General features: G+C 64.8%; 1 protein-coding gene across 1 annotated transcript in view; it reads right to left on the bottom strand.

Annotated features, from left to right (window-relative positions):
• The window catches only part of SDK2 (sidekick cell adhesion molecule 2), a gene marked incomplete at its 5' end in the record, with an annotated part of 44,848 nt that extends 28,335 nt beyond the window's left edge, over window positions 1-16,513 (bottom strand). The window contains one exon of the mRNA XM_084218537.1: window positions 16,435-16,513. Coding sequence (XP_084074663.1) covers window positions 16,435-16,513 — 79 coding nt within the window. The remainder of the gene's footprint in view (window positions 1-16,434) is intronic.
• Window positions 16,514-19,451: the final 2,938 nt, after the last annotated feature.

The following is a 19,451-nucleotide window of genomic DNA, read 5'->3' as shown; positions in this document are numbered from 1 at the left end:
CCACCAGGCTGTGCTGCCAGGGCCCAGCTGAGGGCTCCGAGGGCACAGTGGCCAGTGCACCCCCTGCGCCCAGCCAGCAGCCAGTGCTTGGGAGGCACCTGGGAGGCACCTGGGAGGTGTCCTGGAGGCGTTTGGGATCAGGGTGCTGCTGGTGCACCTTCCCCTGGGCCCGCCCGCCGCTTGCATCCATCCTAATTTGATTTTAAGCAGCTAAGGCTCATCACGCTTTGAAGCGCCCGAGCCATCTGTTCTGCATTAAGGGGTGAAAAACGGCGCAGAGGAGGAGAGGCGGCTCCTAATTCCGCGCGGCTCGGATCGTTCGGGGGCGATCCGCCCGCCAAGGGCACAGTGGAGCGGCCGCCCCGGCCCGGCCCCTGCCGCGCCCCCTGAAAGGCAAACCCGGCGGGGGTGGGGGTCCTGCGGGTCCCCTGGGAAGGGTGAAGGTGGCACCGAGCTCCAGTGATTCCTCCTCATCCTCCTCATCCTCCTGGGAGCCCCTCCTGGGAGCCCAACCCAGTGCCAGGGGTGGCTGGAGGAGAGGAGGGATCCAGGGAGGGGAAAGCGGCTCGTTAATTCCAGGTCTCCAGAGAGGCCTCTAGGGACAAAACCAGGTATTCCTGGTGTTCCCGGTGTTCCTGGTGTTCTCAGGGGGTGCCCACACCAGCTCTTGGAGGGGAGAAGAGTGGGGGGCCCTACTGTGGAGCAGGGCTGTCCCTTCATCACCAGCCCCTTCTGCAGCCCCCCGGCCTCAGTTTCCCTCTCCAACCGCACCAGCCATCCCAGCTCTGCTCCCTGGGGACAGCGGCACTCTCCCACCATCCCTGACAGGCCCTGGCACCACCAAATCCAGGCTCATGGGGCTCTCACCGTGTCACCACGGAGCTGGCACGGACGGGAGCTGCCGTTCCCCCGGCCCCGGGGGGAGTGTGGATGACAGCCACGTCCCCCCAGACGAAGGGTCATTACTGCTCATTCCGCCTCTCCCCCATCTGTTGTGACTGTTTACACTCCGCTTGCTAATTAGAGGCTAATTAGTTGGTGCAGAAATTCATCACTTTCCAAACACAGGCGGCAGCGAGGGGCGTCTCCGGGAACATCTGCACATCTGCCGGCGGCACGGGACACTGCGCAGCTCCTGTGCCGCCCCCTGCCACCCTCTGCCACGCCAGCAGTGTCCCCTCCACAAAGCAAGGTGCCACCAAACCCCATCCTGCCCTCGGGGCTGAGCGGCCGGCGGGGACGGACGGGATTCCAGCAGGGAAGGGGGACGGGGACGGGGACAGGGACATTCCCGGCTCTCTCCCTCCCCTGCCGATGACAATGTAATGCCAGGCCCTGGCACGGCACTAATCCCGCCTAATGGGATCGCAGCCCTGGCCGCCGCACTTTAGTTACATCAGGGCCGGCGGGGCTTTGGAGCCGGGATGTAGGGCAGGGCTCCCTGAGAGCCGTAATGGATCCTAATTCCCGGCCCTAATGGGCGAGCTGGGCACTAAGCTCCCCTCTCTCCGCCTTCAAATCCCTCCTGATGGGCAGGGACGGGGAGTTTTAAGCCGGGAGGAATCCCGGGGTGGCTGCCGAGGGCACGGCTCTGCCCGGCAGCTGCTGCGGGGGGGCGCGGGGGACGGAGGGTGCAGCCCCCTCCTGCTCCCGTCCCTCTCAGAGCAGGATGGGGATGGGGCAGGAGATCCGATTCCTCGGGCCACCCCCGAAGCACCAGCGGCTTGTGGGACAGCCGGGTCCCCTCCTGCCTGGCGCCACCACCCAGGGGACAGCGCAGTCCCCACGTCTGCTTGCGTTCAGTCCCCCTTGGGGTGGCATCCAGTCCCTCCCCTGCCCAGCTCACCCACTGCGAGGTGACCAGCCCTTGTGGTGCTGCTGATCACCACAATTCAGGAATCCCAACAGAGCCGATGCCCACCAGGGCCTGGACCCAGCCCACCTTCACCTGCGGGCTCCAGGTACCCAGCAGAGCCCAGCCAACACCAGGGACCAGCACCTGCCTCGGGGAAAACAACTCCATCCTCTTCCTCCTTCCCAACAACCCTTCTTTGGTCCCACCAGGACGTAGCCCTGGAAGTGCCCACGGCGCTGCCCACAGCCCACCTGGGGCACAGAGAGGGGACAGAGCCATGTCCCTGCTCCCCCCACAGCTTCCCAGGGCCCCCCATCCTTCCTGGGACATCACCACGCAAAAAGGAGCTCGGCAGCCTGGAAAGGAGGGTGCCAGCCCGGTAAAGAAGGTGCCAAAGTAAAGAGGGTGCCAACCACTCCAGGAGTGGTGGCACGGCCACCTGGCACTGCCACCAAGCAGCTCCCACCACGGCCCCCCCAGCACAGGAGATGGAGCTTCCCAGGGCCCCCCATCCTTCCTGGGTCATCACCACCCAAAAAACCCCAAAAGGAGCAGGGCAGCCTGGAAAGGAGGGTGCCAGCCTCGTAAAGAAGGTGCCATGAGTGGTGGCACGGCCACCTGGCACTGCCACCAAGCAGCTCCCACCATGGGGAGATGGATCTTCCCAGCCCCCCCCCATCCTTCCCGGGACATCACCACCCAAAAAGGAGCACGGCAGCCTGGAAAGGAGGGTGCCAGCCCTGTAAAGGAGGTGCCAACCACTCCAGGAGTGGTGGCACGGCCACCTGGCACTGCCACCAAGCAGCTCCCACCACGGCCCCCCCCAGCACGGGGAGATGGAGCTAAATCTCTTCGGCATCAGGCTCTCGCTGGCTCCGCAGCACGAAGAGATTAAAAAACAATAAAGAGAAAGCGAAACCCTCCGCTATAATTACCAGCCTTTAGCCGCCAGCGGAGGCAGGAGGGAGGGAGGCAAGGAAAAAGGGGGGAAAAGAAACAGAGGAGAAGAAGAAATCCACTAAAATTTTAATAGGAACCACTGCATTTAATTTAACGACACATTTTTTCAATTACCAGAATAATTGTTTTATTCATAAAACGAGTTTCAATAAGAGGGTAATTTTCCTTTGTTTTTATTATTCATTTGTGGAACATATTCGCCGCGCGGGTCCCCGGCGCCGCCGCAGCTGGGGGGGGTGGGGAGGGGGGAGCGGCACCCAGGGCCCCCCAAAACAGCACCAGTGGGGAGCAGAGTGTCCCCGAGCACCCCGGGGGGTCACAGCCTCAGGAGAGGTGGCCCCAGGGGATCCTTCATGGCCATCCAAGGGGTGACAGGGACGTGGTGGCCCTGGTGAACCCCTGCCCACGCAGCCAGCCCTTGGCTGAGCCCCATTCCCGGCTTGGCAGGTGCCAGGTGAGGTCGGGAAGCATCGATTTGTCAGTGGCTGCTGGTGAAGCCACCAGGTGGATTCGATGGCCCTCGTGTCCCCAAGGGCACGGAGCCACCGCCACGCCCGGGCACGGCCCCGGTGGCGCTGCCGGTGTCCCCAGGAGGAGCCCTCCCGGGGTCCCCGGGGGCGGGTGGCAGTGCAGGGGGGTTGGAGGCTCTCTCCAGCGCTGCCAGAGCCATTAGTATTCCTGAGGCACGGCTCCAGCCCCTTAATAAAAAGCAAACACGGAATTGAAATGCCGAGCGCCGCCGGCACCTGGGGAGCCGCGGAGCGCGACGGCGCTGCCAGGAGGGGACCGAGGGGACAGGGCTGCGGCTGGGGGTGCCAAGGATGAACCGAGAATGAGTCAGCGTGGTTTGGGAACCTTGGCTGAGCCCCGCTCGCCCTCCTCCCAACACCTGGGCAGGTGCAGGGCAGCCTGAGCCACACCCTGCAGCCTCTGAGGGGATCCCGGCAGGGCGGGATGGCTCCATCCTCCTCATCCCAGCCAAAATCACAGAGTCACCCAATGCCAGAGTGGTTTGGGTTGGGGAAGTCCTTAGAATCCATCCAGTGCCACCCCTGCCATGGCAAGGACACCTCCCACTGTCCCAGGGTGCTCCAGCCCTGTCCAGCCAGGCCTTGGGCACTGCCAGGGATCCAGGGGCAGCCCCAGCTGCTCTGGGCACCTGTGCCAGGGCCTGCCCACCCTCACAATAAATTATTTCTTCCAAGGGATCCCTCCCAGCACCAGCCCTCAGTGCTGAGCCCAGCAGAGCTGGCCCTGGAGCAGCCACAGGGACGCTCAGCTGTCCCCTGCTGTCCCCCCAGGCTGGGATGGAGCAGTGCCAAAGGCACCCGGCACACTCCCACTCATCCCATCCCCAGGGACCAGCCCGGCTGCCCCACACACCCCCACCCACGGCGTGTCTTTTGATGTGGGCTTTCTTGCCCTTTTTACTAAGAAAAAGACTTATAATTGCAGATGTGACCATTAATCCTCCCAACTTACTTTGTTCCCTTCCTTCCCTGCTTTCCCCTCCCTCCCTTCTCCCCCCACTGAGACCGAGAGCTTTAAAACTCTCCTTCTGGCTATTAATTAAAAGCAACCTCTCCACTGCCGTGAGTGTACTTGCCATAAATTAATAGCAGCCTTCTTAATCAAATCTTATCTCCTCTCCGAGCGCGGGGCCGGGTGGGTATCCCAGCCTGCCCAGCCATGAAATGCAATTCCCAATGCTCCAGTGGCCGCGGCAGCTCCGCTCCATCCCCTCCTCCCTGGCTCCCGTACCTGGGCGGGCCCGGAGCCGCCACCTGGGCCGGCGGGGAGGACAGGGGCCCGGCCACCCGGCGCGGAGGTGGCTCCCGAAGGACACGCTCCATTTCTCAGCCATTTACCGCGTTTATCCGCAGCCCCTGCGGACGGCACTCGGCTTCCTGAATTATTTAGGAGGGGTTCGGTGCTCCGAGGCGGCGAGAGAGCCGCGCTGGGAAGTTCTGCTGCCGGAGCTGGGGGTGGGAAGGCGGCGGGGACACGGCGCAGCTTTTGGGGGGGTCAGATCCTGCGCTGGTGAGCTCACGGTGCTCCGGTTCCCGCAGAATATTGGAGAACATCGTGCTTCCGTTCCCCCATCCCGGGTCCCCATCCCTGCCCCGCCAGGTTTTCCTCCTCCCCACCCAACCCCCAGCCCTTCCTCTGAGGTGGCAGTTCCCCGACCTCGCAGAATTCCCAGAGAGCAGGGACAGAGGGGGACCTGGACGTGGTGTCCTGCAGCTCCTGGGGCTGCTACTCCGGCCCTCTCCATTGCCGTGTGGAAAACAGCGCTGGACATGATTTTCCTTCTGATCTCTGCCCCCCCGGTGGGCTGAGACGGGCACGGGGGGCTCGGGCTGGGGTCCCACAGCACCACGGCCCAGGAGACACCGGGGACTGCAGGGGGAGCCCCCCTAAAAGGAGCTCAGGGGGTTTTCAGCCGAGGCAGAGCGGCCTGGACAGCCCCTGCCTCCCCAGCTCCGATCCCACCGGGATCACTGGGATAAAACCGCCCTTGTGGAGCAGGGAAGCGCTGCAGGAGCATCTCACAGCGGCCACATCCCTCCGGCAGCAAAGCCCCGAGCCGCGCCAGGTGCTGTGCCCGTCCTGCCCGTGACCGGGAAGAGCTGGGAGGCTCCAAGGCTGGCACCCAGTGCCCTCCAGCCGTCTGCCACCAGCGGTGCCCCGTGGTGACCTTGCTGCCGGAACACATCCGTCCCTGTGCCTCTCTGAGCTGCTCACAGCTCTGGGAGCCGCTGCTCTGCCGTGGGGAAGGGGCACGGGCAGCACGAGGGGGCTGCTGGCCACGGGCACGCTGTCCCTGGCTCAGGGCACAGCTCCTGCCCAGCTGGAGATGGCAGCTCCTCTCCATCCAGCCCCCCATGTCCTTGTGCCGCTGCTTTGGCGCCTCCCTGACACGGGAGAAAGGATTTTGGGGTCATGGGGAGCTCTGGGGATGTGGGGACACCTCCCATGAAGGGTGCAAGGATGAGTGCCCGTGAGCCCGGGAGGGCTGGCAAAGGAGGGAGCTGCAGCTGGCCTTGCCCTCCCAGAGAGGAGCTGGGCTGAGCCCAGAGCTCCAGCGCTGCTGGGCCGCTCCCTGTGCCTCCCTCAAAGGGGATTTGGGGTTCCCTACATACCCTAAGCCGATTGCAGAGGTGTGGTAACTGGATTAAGGGGGAGGCTGAGCGAGAGGCAAACCTGGAGGAGCTGCTCAGCAGAGCACGGCTCCCGCCCGTGTGACACCGCAGGATTTGCAGAGCTGCAGCTTAAACTGATTTCCTTCCCCTAAGCCTCTGGAAAGGTGAAGCTGCGGAAGGGACGTGGGCTCTGCCCCCTCCTCACCCCACAGAAACCCTGCAGGGCCCTGGGATGGGCTGGCTGAGGGGTCGTGTCCCCACAGTGACCCCCTCAGCCACCCATGTCCTCACACAGGCACTGGGTCACATCCCCGCCTTGGTCCCCACAGCCAGCCCTGCCTGTGGCACTGGGTCACATCCCAGAGCCACCCCTGCTTGTCCCACTGGGTCACATCCCACAGTCTGTGGCACTGGGTCACATCCCAGAGCCACCCCTGCTTGTCCCACTGGGTCACATCTCACAGTCAGCCCTCCGTGTGGCACTGTGTCACATCCCACAGTCTGTGGCACTGGGTCACTTCCCACAGCCAGCCCTGCCTGTGGCACTGGCCCTGAGACCTCCAGGTGACCCCACAGTGCCTGGAGGAGCAGCACAGTGACCCCAAACCCCTGCAGATCCCCTCAGCACCCAGCAGCCGCCCCTGGTGACAGCAGCCACCGCCCGGGGCTCTCGGTGACATCCCTGTGGGTGACATCCCTGTGGGTGACATTCCTGTGGCTAATCCGAGCTGACCACTGCAGGGCACGGCCAGGGAGGCCACGGCCTCAGCACCCCCTCGCTGGCAGCAGCCAGTGCTCCCCAGCCCCTCCACACAGCCTTGTCCTGGGGCACAGGGGACACCCGTGGGGACCACTGCAGTCCCTGCACGGGGACGCAGAGCACCCCCCGAGTGATGCCCCCCAGCGCTGTCCCCTCCTCCAGCGTGGCACCGGTGTCACCTGTGGGCTGCACGGCAGTTCAGTCCGTGTCACACCTCATCCATCTCTGCTGGAGATCTGTCCTGGCATTCCTGGTCCCAGGGTGGGGGTAGAGGCTCTGGGGGTGATTCCTGGAGCTGGCAGGGCTCGGGAACAGCCCAGGCAGGAGCCCAAGGCCAGCCAAGGTGGCTCTGGCAAGTGGAACGTGGCCAGATCTGTCCAGGCACTGCCAGCAAGAGCCCCCTGCCCTCAGCGGCTCTGAATGGAGCTGGCAATGCCCACCCGGACCATGGCAGCCCCCAGGATGGATGGAGGGATGGAGGGATGAGGGATGGATGGATGGATGGATGGATGGATGGATGGATGGATGGAGGGATGAGGGATGGATGGATGGATGGATGGATGGATGGATGGATGGATGGATGGATGGATGGATGGATGATGAATGGATGGATGGATGGATGGATGGATGGATGGATGGATGATGAATGGATGGATGGATGGATGGATGGATGGATGGATGGATGGATGGATGGATGTCCTCCTCCCTCCCTGCATCCCACCAGGCCTGGCCAGTGGGACACCCCAACCACGCTGCCATCTCCCTTTCCTCCTCCCACATCTGTCTCCAGGCCCATACTTATTTATTTATTTGTTAATTAACTGCTGTTTCCATAACAAACGCTCCAGCTTCTCCCAGCCTCCAACAGCCCTGGGGCTGGATTGTTAACTAGGATTTTAATTTGTTAATTAAAAGCAGGATGGCTCCATAACAAGCTCCTCTTCCACAGCCGGGGCTCTTGGCGGGCTCAGGGGACCAAGGGCAGCCTCACCATGCCCGGTGAGCCCCTCCAGGGATGGGGGACGTGAGGGGCTCACATCCCTGTGACACTGGGGACACAGCCAGGTGACAACGTGGGCAAGGTAAGGCTTGAACTGCTCCCAGAGCCAACGGAGAAACATCAGCCCAGGCCGGGAAACAGAGATTTATTCAGCCCCAGGGCTGGGAACAGAGCGGGGCTGTGTGCTGCCCATCCCTGCCGCTGGAAAAACCAACATTTCCCTCCCGGGAAACCCCAAACAGTCACACGCAAACACAAACACACACACGGCCGCCTTGTGCGTGCCCAGCCCCGAGCCCGGGGGGCCACAAGAAGAGCTTTGTGTCGAGGCACCAGGCAGCCCCCGCCGACCCAGAGTGCAATCCCTGTCCTGGCCCCAGGGCACGGAGCTCCAAAGCGTGGAGCTGCCAGGAGCTGGAAGGGACAAGGATAGGAGCTCACCCAGCCCAGGGGGGACAAGGGACAGGAGCCACCCCCAGCCAAGAGGGGACAAGGGACAGGAGCCCCCCCAGCCCAGGGGACACCCCCAGGGCTGCCCTGCTGCGGGTGGCAGGGACAGACATCGTCCTGCTGAGCCTGTCCCCGAGCAGGACACAGCCCCGTCCCCAGCTGGGATGTTGAACGAGGCTCAGGACAAAACTCCTTCCCCAGCAAACTCCTTCCGACGGCAGAAATCCTCCGAAGCCCGCGATTACGCAGCTCCGCCGTATCTGGGTCACTGCTGTGAGTCACGGACACCGGAGAGTGACTCAACGCTATTAGAGGGGCCGGATCCTGCGGCTGATTCTCCCGGGAGAGGCTCCAAAACACGGAGGAAGGGAAGGATGGACGGACATCACCTCCAGACCCCCGCGGCAGGCAGCAGCCCGGCCAGGAGAGGGGTCAGAGTGCATCCCCCGTCCTGCACTTCAGCCCTTCCCAGCCCTTCCAGCCGAGCCCGGAGCTTCCCCACACGGATTCGGCAGGAGCAGCTCCACACCGAGCTGCCAAGCGAGGTCCCAAGAGCCCGAACTCTGTCCCCAGTGTCACCCACCCCAGGGAGTGACACACAAGCCCGGGGCCGGGTTTGGCCCCATGGAACAGGCTGAGCGCATCCTCGAGGAATTCCTGGAAGGACAGACGCCGCAGCCCTGCGCTGCGGAAACTCCGGGGTCACAGCGGCCCTGAGGGCTGGGAAAGCAAAGCCACCACGGGCCTGCCCTGCCGGAGCCACAGCAGCACCTGAGATGTCCCTCCTGTCGAGGACACCCGCGTCCCACCCCCTCCTGGCCCCGCAGGATGCTCAGCAGACGGACAGACAGACAGGCACACAACAGCCGCTTCCCAGACTGGAATCCCAACGAGGCCCAACCCAAAAAACGGCGGGGGAAGAAAAACAGAGGAGAGAAACCACAAGAAAAACCCCGCTCAGCCCTTCCCAGGGCACTGACGCAACGGAGTCGCCAGCCCCGCGGGATGGAAGAGGCTCTGCCAGCTCCCCCCTGCCCGTGCCAGGTGGGATGAAGGCTCTGGTGGCCGGAGTCCCCCTCCCCGCGGCACGGCGCCGAGCCAGCGGGCCCCGGGCACTCGCCCATTCTGGGGAGTTGCCCAGACATCCTTTTTCCTAAGTATTAATTAGTCGTTGCATTGCTCACTTGAAACAGAAATAGCTGTAGCATGACGGCGAACATGAGTTTTCCTTGGAAAAGCTTTTTTTTCCAAAGCTTTTCCTTCCCAGCCAGCCCTGTTGGCGGGGTGGGGGAAGGACAGGCAGCCTGGCATTCCCCCCCCCGAGAGCCCTGAATTTCCAGGGCAGCGCAGCAAACTCTGGTCATCGCATTTATTCACACACTTGTGGCTCTCCCAGCCAGAGGGGCTTTTCCAGGCAGAGCCAGCGATTCCAGCCTGACGTGAAGCTTATGGGGAGAAGCCAAGCGAGCGAGACTCCCCCGGCGCCCCCGGGGAAGGGCTCCGGCAGCTCCGTGCCCTGCTCCCCGCACGCCTCTCGGTTCCACCGCCCCGCACAGCCCCGCTGCCCGCCAGGAAAACGGAGACGAGGAGGCGAGGAAGGCACCCATCCTCTCCCTCCCCGCCGGGGCCGGGTGCCGAGCGCTTCCAGGTGCTCAGCCGGCGGGGAGGGCTCTCCCGACGGCGGCAGAGCTCGGAGTGAAACATCCCACCCTAATGAGTTGATTTTATTAGTTTGCGAATGCATCGAGAACTCATTATCAAAATAAACATCAGTTCACTCCAGCGAGCACGGCACCGCACGCCCCGGCAGCGCCGCAGCTGCGGCCGCGCGTGGCTCCCGCCCCGGGACACCCCGCGGGTCCCCGGCACCGACCGGGGGGGCCGGGGCAGAGGTGCCCACCCTGCCAAACCCCTTCGTGCCACGCGGTCCGCTCCTCCCTTTCACTGCGGGGCTCCAGGTGCGCGCTGCGGTGGGACAGCCCCGAGCTCCTGCCACCCCCGGGAGAAGCCCCCACCCCACCCCGGGGTCTCCAGCACCCCCGGGAGCCTGCGCAGCACCCAGAGCGCGGGAGGGTGGGAAGGTCCCCCCGGGGACAGCCAGGGCAGGGCAGTGGTGGGACACGGCGGGGCACAGCGGGAGCATTGTCCGGCTCGGCAGGACGCGCTCCCTGTGGAAGCAGCAGCTAATCCCATTTCATCCCCCGGCACGGCCATCAGCTGTTTTTCAGGCATGCAGGAGGCGGGGTGCTGAAACCAGAGCTATTGTGTCCGCCGGTCCCAGCCCCCTCCATCCATCCATCCCTCCATCCATCCATCCATCCATCCATCCATCCATCCATCCATCCATCCATCCCAGCCCCACGCTGGGCCCACCTGGCCTCGTGCCCCCATCCTGCTCCGTCCCCAGCCAGCCCTTCACGCACTGCCAGATCCGTGCAGGACCCATCACCTCCCTCTGAGCTCTGAGCCTAACCCCTGATAAACCCAGGCAAGGAGGAAGAGGAGGAGGAGGAGGGGAAATACCGAGCATCCCACCCTGCAGAGACCCGTGGGGTCACCCAGCGCTCGATTGCTCCCTGCAGGGGGACACGGGCTCCTGGAAGGAGCACAAATGTCCCCACAAACCCCCAGCACTGCCCAGCCCGTGCCCCAGGTCCCAGTCAAAGAGCTGGGACGTGCTGGGAGGTGGCTCTGCAAGATGGGGACGGAGGGACAGGTCCCCCAGGCCATCCCAGGAAGAACTCATCCCTGCAGCCAGGAGCAGGGAGCATGTGTGTCCCCAGCCTCACTCTTGCCCTGGGGAAATGCCCCCTGGATCCAGCAATTCCCAATTAAGGGGGTCCAAACCCAGCACTTCCCTTCATCAAGCTGAAGGAGTCCCATCCTGGGGGCCCCCACCTCACAGCCACCCCTGACAGCCAGAGTCCTTCCACACTCCATGTCCCTGTTCCACACAAGGGACATCACTCCAAGCTCCAGGCAGCAGGACCCTGCCAGGCACCCAACCCCTCCCAGCTTTGTAGACCCCGATGCCCCAGAGAAAGCCCTCCAGGGCCCAGCAATCCCACAGAAGAATCCCCATCCCTCTCCCTGCCCTGGCAGGACCTCGGTGCCCCCAGGCACGGAGCTGGGAGGGCTCAAGGTTAGAGCCGAGGACTCGCAGGTTGTGGGCTCACCCAGCAGCGCAGAAAGCAATTAGCTACCAGGGCTAAAATTAGCTCAGCGGCTTCTTCTGCTAATGGTCAAAGTCATCAAGGCTTCCCTGCACCCGGGGCTTCCTCACGGACAGGGAGAGAGGGACGGGAGCCAGAGGAGCAGCTCACGTGTGCCCACGTCCCCTTCCCGCTGTACCCGGTGCCACCAGGCAGCAGGACACCAGCCGGCCCCCTGTCCCCTTCCCACCGTCCCCACCACCGCTCCCGCCCTGTGCCTCAGTTTCCCTGCGCCGCCCAGGCTGAAGGGAAGCTCCTGGAACGCTCAGGAGCTGCCACGTGTGGGGGTGGGTGGTGGGGACAATGAGGGCCGGCAGGGAGGGAGAGTGGCTGCAGCACAGCATTCCTGGAATGGCCACCGTGCCATCCCTGTGGCCAGCCAGGATGCCCAGCTGCTGGCACGCAGCAGCAGCTGATCCTGGGGCCTTCAGAGGGTCATGGAATGGCTTGGCTTGGAAAGGGCTTAAAGCTCTTCTGGTCCCACCCCTGCCACGGGCAGGGACACCTCGAGGTTCCTCCAAGCCCTGTCCCAGCCAGCCTTGGTCCCCTTGCCCAGCCCGCGGTGGTGACACTGATCCACACGGGAAGGTGACACCCCGGAGCATCCCCAGTGTCCCCAGGGATGGCCCTGCTCGAGCCGAGAGCCCCCAGCCCCAAGTCTCCATTCCTGGGGGCCCCATCGGAGCAGAGAGACAAAGGGGGCCGGGGACCAGCTGCAGCCCGGGAATGTCCCCTGTCCTCGGCCCCCGTTCCCAGGGATCAGGTTTCCCAGTTCCCAGGCAACCCGAGCCCGGCATGGCTTTCCAGGCAGGCATTCCTGCACCCCCGGGGCTGGGGGCGAGGGGAGGGTGGGGCGGGGGCCACCGAGGGGGCCACTGCCTGCCCGGGGCACAGGCAGGTGCTGGGAGTCGGGCTGGGGAGAGGGGCTGCAAGGTGAGGCAGCGCTGGGAGGGGGGTGCAGGGCACAGCCCCCAAGCTGGGAAATGCACCCCCAAGAGCTGGTCCCCAAACACACCCACGGAGGGTGCTGAGGGCAGTGGCATCACCAGCATGGCCGGGGTGTGAGGGATGCCAAGGGGGGTGTGAGGGATGCCAAGGGGGGTGGGAGGGATGCCAAGCATGGCCAGCACAGCAGGGAGCTGCTGCCAGCACATTCCTGCCTGCTGGCCGGGCAGAGTGATAGGAACATGTCCTGAGGCTGGATCCACCCCCATGGATGGGGGAACCCCAACTCAGAGCAGCAGCCGTGGGGATGAGGGTGGTGCCTGGCATCACCACCACACCTGAGCGATCCTGGCACCATGGCCTTTCCAGCAGCTCCGTGCCATGCTCCACTGCACCGGCAGAGGAGCTCCCAGGACATCCCAGTGCCCCAGTGCCCCCCACCCTGAGCCATCCCGGCCCTCCAGGGCTGCTGGATCCCCTCGGCTGCTTTGGAAGTCCCAGGCCCAGTGCCACGAGGCACCGGTGGGGCCACCAGCCCTGGCAGCACGGCGGGCACGGCGGGGGCTCCGCTCGCCCTTCGTTAGCACAATCACATCACCACTGACAGCAGCATATTTCTCCCCGGCCGTTTCTCACCCAGCCACACGCCAGCCACTCGTTAACGAGCTTGGGGCATTAACGAGGGCTCAGAGGGGAGGGCACCCTCCACCACCCACCCACCCACCCAGCGGGTTCTGCTCCCACATGGCGCTGCCCCACGGGGCCATTTCACCCCAAGCGCTGCCTGTGCTGCTGCTGCAACCAACACACCCCAAACCAGTTCGTGTGGGGCCTACAGTGATGGGAGTGTGGCTGGAGCTCATCCCCAGGCAGGAACCAGCCACAGGCAGAGGCTGGGGACAAGGACACGGCTCGTGGAGCGGCGGAGGCAGGGTCACCCCTCGTGGCAGCACCCGCCAGCCTCCCTCCTGGCGGTTTAATTATCGGTGCTTTCCCAGGTTCTCAAGCAGCCAGGCATCCGCCTGCTCCCTCCTTGCTGCTCTCCTCGAGCTCCTGCCTGCGCTCCCGCCGAGCGGAAATGCCACCGCAGCCCAGTCCCCGTCACCAAGGGACGAGCGGCACTTGACGTTGTCACTCACCCTGGTCCCCGGATGGCACCGGGGCAGGAGCTGCTCAGCCGCCGCCAGCTCTCCCTGCCCACCAGTGCTGCAGCTGGAGGTGGCTACGAGCTCCCGTTTCCATCCCAGCTCTCATCCTGCCTGTTCTCCTGCTCAGCTGGCACCCCAAAGCCTTGGGGAGCAGCGCAGTGACAGGCACAGTGACACAGCCTGCCTGGGACCGGACCGTGTTCCCCTCCCTCACGGTGATCAGGTCATCAAAATTTCATCATCGCTGTGCCCAGGCACTAATGGCTTCCCAAGCAGCATCAAAATTTAATCTTCCCTTCCTCTCCCCTAAAAGCCACTCTCCTTCCCGAGCTGGTGCCTTTCACGAGGCCACCAGCGAATGTGGCGGTGCTGGAAGGGACAGGAGAGCCAGGGCCATCCCCTCCTGCCCTGATGCCACAGAGGAACCGGCAGCTCCCATCACCAAAGTCCTGGTGTGAACACCAACACTGCATCCCCAGGAAGGGCAGGGGCTCATCCTGGCCCCCCTCTGCCCGGCCCCACAGGGCACCGTGTGTGCAGACGTGCCCAGGCTCCACGCACAGGGACAGAAGATGCTGGAACTCCCCTGCTGCCACCTCTAATAAGCCTCTTTGGTAGAAGCTGCCCATGGCAGGCCCCTGCCCCAAATCCCGTCTGGAACCTTAAGCTGCCCAAATCCCTCCTGGGACTGGCCACGGCCTCCTCAATCCCATTAGAGGTGCTGTGCCAGCACGGGGGGTCCCGGGCTGTGCCCCCAGCGCTGGATGTGGGGAAACTGCATCTCTGGGTGTCAGAAAATCTACAGAGAGCGAGCGGGAGGGGGCTGGGGACCCCCAGCCTCCCCCCAGCTCTCGGGGATCCCTTTATTGCCTTGTTCGTCGGCCCAAGGGGCCTTTGCTGGTGGGCTGCCCGTGCCCCCAGCCCTGGCACAGCCCCCGGGCCCAGCACGGGTCGCACTGCGACAGCTCCCGCCCGGGCAGCGCTGCCGGCTGAGCCTTCCCCCAGCTCCGCATTGGGCTCCGGGTAATTAGCGCGAGGCCCCTAATCAATAAGTTATTTTTTGCCACGGGTAATTAATAATTACACAGCACAGACGGGCTGTAATTAAACTTCCATCCTGTCTCTCACGGGCAGCAAGGGGCCTTTTTTCACCAAGCACAGGTATGAAAGTGCCTCACCCCGTGCCCGGGCAGCCCCCGCGCCCCGGCCGGGCAGGTCTCGCACCGTCGCCTCCTCCTTCCCTCCCGATTGATCCCGTTTTCCTTGGCTGCCAGAATCAATAGCCCTGGCACAAAGCGCCGCTGCCCCTCGCTGCCGGCCCTGCCTGCCCCACCGCACTGGGACAAACCAGAGCCTGGAGCCCTGTGCCGGGCTGTTCGAGCTCCATCACCCCGCTCCCTGTCCATGCCCGCGGAGAGCGCCGGCGCCCCACGGGCACGGCAGCCGGGAGGTGACCCTGCTGGCGCGTCCCCAGTGCCACCCGCGGCAGGGGGAGGCGGGCACGTGCCGGGCTTTGGGAATGATCCCTCCAGCACGTCCAGCTCGCCGGTGGCCGCTGCCACGCCGGGGCCGGGCACCGAGCAATGTCACGGCGCCCGCGAGGACGTGACACGCGCCGCAGAGAGCCGGAGCCGCAAAGCTCGGCTCCTGCGCCAGGAGAGCGGAGAGGAGCCCCTTCCCCACCCCTCCGGAGCGCTGGGGCACAGGCAGCCCCTCATCTCCCGCCCCACAGCCCCACGGATAAATGGGAGGAGGCCGGGTCGCCCCAGAAGCCCGTCCCGCAGGCAGGGAACAAACGGATCGCAGGGGACCCGGCAGCCGGAGACGCCAGCCAGGAGAAGAGAAACTCGGCAAGGGAGTGAATCAATCAAAGAGACCTTCAGAGCTCCCCACACAGGGCCTGCCCGGATAATATACTGCCGCTTTAGATGTTATGTTCTGAACTTAATTACTGAGAAATTATAGCAGTGCTGGGGGAGGCTCGGGGGGAGCGGGAGCACGGGAGCGCTCAGGGACTCCTGGCTCCGCTTGCTGCCACAAACAAGGGCAAGAAATGTCGTGGGTGAGGACCCCCGGCGCTGCGCTCAGCTGTGCCCCCCCATTTCCCGTCTGGATCTGCTCAGCCCAAGCGCAGGGACAGAGGCGGCCACGCTGCAGCCCTGCCGGCCGGGAGCCTCCTCTCTGGGCCCGCGGGGAAGGGGACCACAGGGTCCCCCCGGCCCCTCCGAACCCCAGCTGCACCCCGAAGGGCCACAAACTATTTTTATATCCCTGTGGGCTAGCGGAGCAGCTAAAAGCAGCCCGTGCTGTGCCCGATCGCAAAGGGTGAGCAGCAGAGAGGGGCTCACCCTGCCCTGCAGCCCCCAGGGCTTGTTGGGGTGCAGTGGGAGCCCCAGGCACCCACAGGGGCTCGGGGGTGCAGACCCCCCCAGCCCCCTGCCAGTTCGTACCAGCGACTGGAAGTCGACAGGAGCAACATCAGGGTATGAGCTGCTCCCTGGGAATCCCCCAGACTCGCATCCCAGGGTTTGTGCTACAACGGGGGTACCCGTGGAGGGGGAGAGGGGGTTGATGAGCAACGCTCACCCCTCGGGGTTGCTCACTCTCCCGAAGGCAGTCCAGCGCAGACTCGACCTCATGCTCAGAGCAACACGTTCCCCCCATCCCCGGCCTGAGGGCAGTTCTGGGGAAGGGGGAGGCAGAGCAGAGCCATGCTGCTCGTCCTTCTGAGCCACCACGGACACCGCGCTGCACCCGGCACCGGCGGGCCCCGAGTCCTGGCTCCGGGGAGGCTTTGCGAATATCACGGATGCCGCTCTTCCCCCGGTAGGAGCTCCGGAGCCGCCTGGCTCCCATCCCCCGGCTGGCACACCGATCTCCCAGCCCGGGCTGGCAATAGGCTCGGTTGCGGGGTGCAGCGCGGGGTGCCCCCGTCTCCCGCCGCCCCCCGCATCCCCTTACCTTGGGCGCCGGCTCCCGGGGGGCCGGGCAGGGCGAGCACGGCGAAGCAGAGCAGCCCCCAGCTCCGGAGCCGGGCCATGGCTCTGCCGAGACAAGCTGGGGGGGCTGCGGGGGGAGAACTTCCCCGACTTTATAATCCGGGCGGCTCCGGCGCAGGGATCCCCGCAGCAGCGCTGCTCCGGTGGAGGCGAAAGCGCCGGGGTGAAGGGCTCCTCGTGGGGCTGGGGGCGGTCCGCAGGCAGCTCCCCACCATCGGCAGCTTCCCCAGGGACGTGCGGAGCCGGGACCACCAAATCCGGAGCGGAGCCGGCAGCCGAGCCCCTCCCCGAGCGCTGCGCCCCGCGTCAGGGAAGGGGACGGGAAGCGCAGGGCGCCGCGCCCCCGGCCCCTCCTGCCCGCCCGGGCTCCATGGGGGCCGGGTCCCCGCCGCTCCGGGGCCGAGCGAAAAGTTTGGGGGCGGGGGGCGGCCCCTCCCCAGCGCTCAGCCCTTGCCGAGGGACATCCCCTCCTAGGCGGCTCCGGGCGACAGAGACAGGATTCGTCCCCGGCGGGCAGCGGGGGAAAGTGCGGCAGCGGCGGGCGGCGGCGCGGGGTCCCGCTCGGAGCCGCCGGGCGGGCTGGCGGCGCCGCGCCGATCCCTCTCGGCGCTCCGGCCGCTGCTGCTCCTCCTGCGCTGCGCGGCGGCGGAGTGAGCGGCGGCGGCGGGGCTCGGCGGAGCCGGGGGCAGCCCGAGCCGGGGAGGCGGGGAGACGGCGCGGCCCCGAGCGCTACCCAGCGGCCGCGGAGGGAGCGGGCGCGTCCCCACCGGCCGCCCCCGGTTCGTGCGGAGCGGGCGGGTCCCCCCCCCGCTCCCGGTGCCCCCGCTGTGGAAACAGCGGCTCCTGTCTGCAGGTCCCACCCCAGCCCACCCGCCGCTGCCCCGGTCCCTCCGACAGCACTCGGAGCATCAGCGCTCGACCCCTGAGAAGGGGACGCGGCACATCCCTCAGGTAGCTCTAAGGCAGAACTCAGTGACACAGGGTTACCAAAGCAAACGTTTTAAGGGTCTCAAAAACAAACCCCAAAAAACCAACAAAGCCTTTAACCCCAGAGATGACCCAGCAGCACCTCCCTGACAACCCCACCTCATCAGGCCTGATCCCGCAATTCCTCAAGCCCAGAGCTCCCAACAGGATCGCACATCCTTCAAAGATGTCTGTGCTTTCTGCTAGCACAGTGCCTTGCATTAGGTGGGGGAAAGCAGCTCAGTCACGGCTGCTACCGAGCATTAACACCCAAGGACCTGCACCATCTGCACAGGAGGAAATATCCATCCGGAATTCTGGATCAGCCTCCTGAGCGCACACGGCCCCTCTGAGCCAAGGGACCTGCGAGGATCAGGGTGAAACGAAAGCGTGAGCAGATTAGCCCGGAGCCAGCCCCGGCAGTGCCGGGTCACGCCAGGGCAGGGACGGAGGGAACACTCTCCCACAGGCACCGGCAGAACCGCCTGTGCTGTCCCCGGTGTGCATTTCCACTGCAATGGAACCCTCACGTGGAAATCCCGCTCAGCCCTTGAGGGGGGACAACGCCTGCGAGCACGTTGCCTATTTGGAGAGCTACTGCCAAATTTCCCGTCGACCTCTTGAAGAGAGACTGAACAATAACCCAGCTCTTGCCCACCCCGGCATTAATCAGCTCCGTGGCTGGCATTCTCAGCCGAGATGACGGGATCAATGTGCTGTGGGAGGCAGCAATCCTGGCTCGCCCCTCAGGGAGGTGTTTCCCGATGCTGGAAGGAGCAGAGGGAGAGGCTGTCCTGCCAGGGGTGGGCTCAGCCCCCACGGTGGGTTCAGACCCGTTCCCCAGGCACCTCCGCACACGCTGCAGCCACAATAACACCCAGCACGCTCCCAGGCCCCCGCAGGATCGGGGCTTTGTTCCATGAAGAGCAGGAATTCCTGTCTCCAGGGCCATAAATCCGGGTCTGACCCTGGTGCCAGCGCTGATTTATGGTTATTACCATTAATCTTGCCGAGCTGTGAGTGGTTTATTACCCCCTTGCACAGGTACCTGGTTCCCCACGGTCACCCAGCCTGATTGAGTCTGGACCTCACACCGGTGCTCCCACCGCAGCACATCCCCCGCCCTGCTCTGTGCCAGCTCTCCTCTGCCCAAAGCCCTCCAAGCAGGAGCAAGTTCCAGCAGGTTTCACCACACCTGTCTCCAGGAGCGTGTGGAAGAGCCTGGAGCTGCTGGCACAGCCCAGGGATCGGAGAGGGCAGCCGTGGCCCCACGTTGCCACCCACCCGTGTCCCTGAGGACCTTCCAGGTGATGCCTGGATGTCCCCCCGTGCTGCTGGGTCACCCCTGCCCCCCTCAGGGCGTTTCTCCACCTCCCATGAGTTTTGGCCCCCTCCTCCACCAGCATTGCTGAGAATCCCAGCTCAGCCTACAATTTGGGGCAGCGCCACTCGTAATTACACCAGGAATCGTGACGGCGCATCCCTACAGACCACCGTCAGCCACGTCACGCGGCTCCTGCCCCTCCGAGACTTCTCCAAAAGGGCTTTTTGAGCTCCTCTCTCATCGCTGACCCCCGCACGGGGGTCTGCAGCCCGCACCGGCGGCTGCGCACCCCCGAGCCGCGGCCGGAGCCCCGGGCGAGGCGGGGCCGGCCCCGCGGAGCCGCCGGCCGCGGGCAGCAGGAGCCCGCCCCGGGGCTATTTGCGGATGCGAACGCTGTTATTTTGCCTCCTGCTTGAAGAGGGCGCATCAAAGTCAAACCCAAAATACGGCGCTGGGCTTGAATTAAAAACTCTTGTCTGAAACCAAGGCAAGTTCCAAAAAAAGATCAAGGCTTTGTTTGAAATGTAAAAAGTCTTTGCTGGGTTGTCAGGAGCTTTGGGGACCATCAGCACTATCCGGAGGCTGCAGGACAACAGCCAAGAGCTTCAGCTGTCCTCAGCATCCCTCGTCTTTCTCAGAAGAGGCGCTGACTCCCAGCAGCATCCCTGCTCCTGGAGCAGAGCGCTCCC

Source organism: Fringilla coelebs, assembly GCF_963513975.1.
Source record: "Fringilla coelebs genome assembly, chromosome: 19".
In the NCBI taxonomy this organism is placed as follows: domain Eukaryota; kingdom Metazoa; phylum Chordata; class Aves; order Passeriformes; family Fringillidae; genus Fringilla; species Fringilla coelebs.
This window is presented reverse-complemented; position numbering and strand designations above follow the sequence as displayed.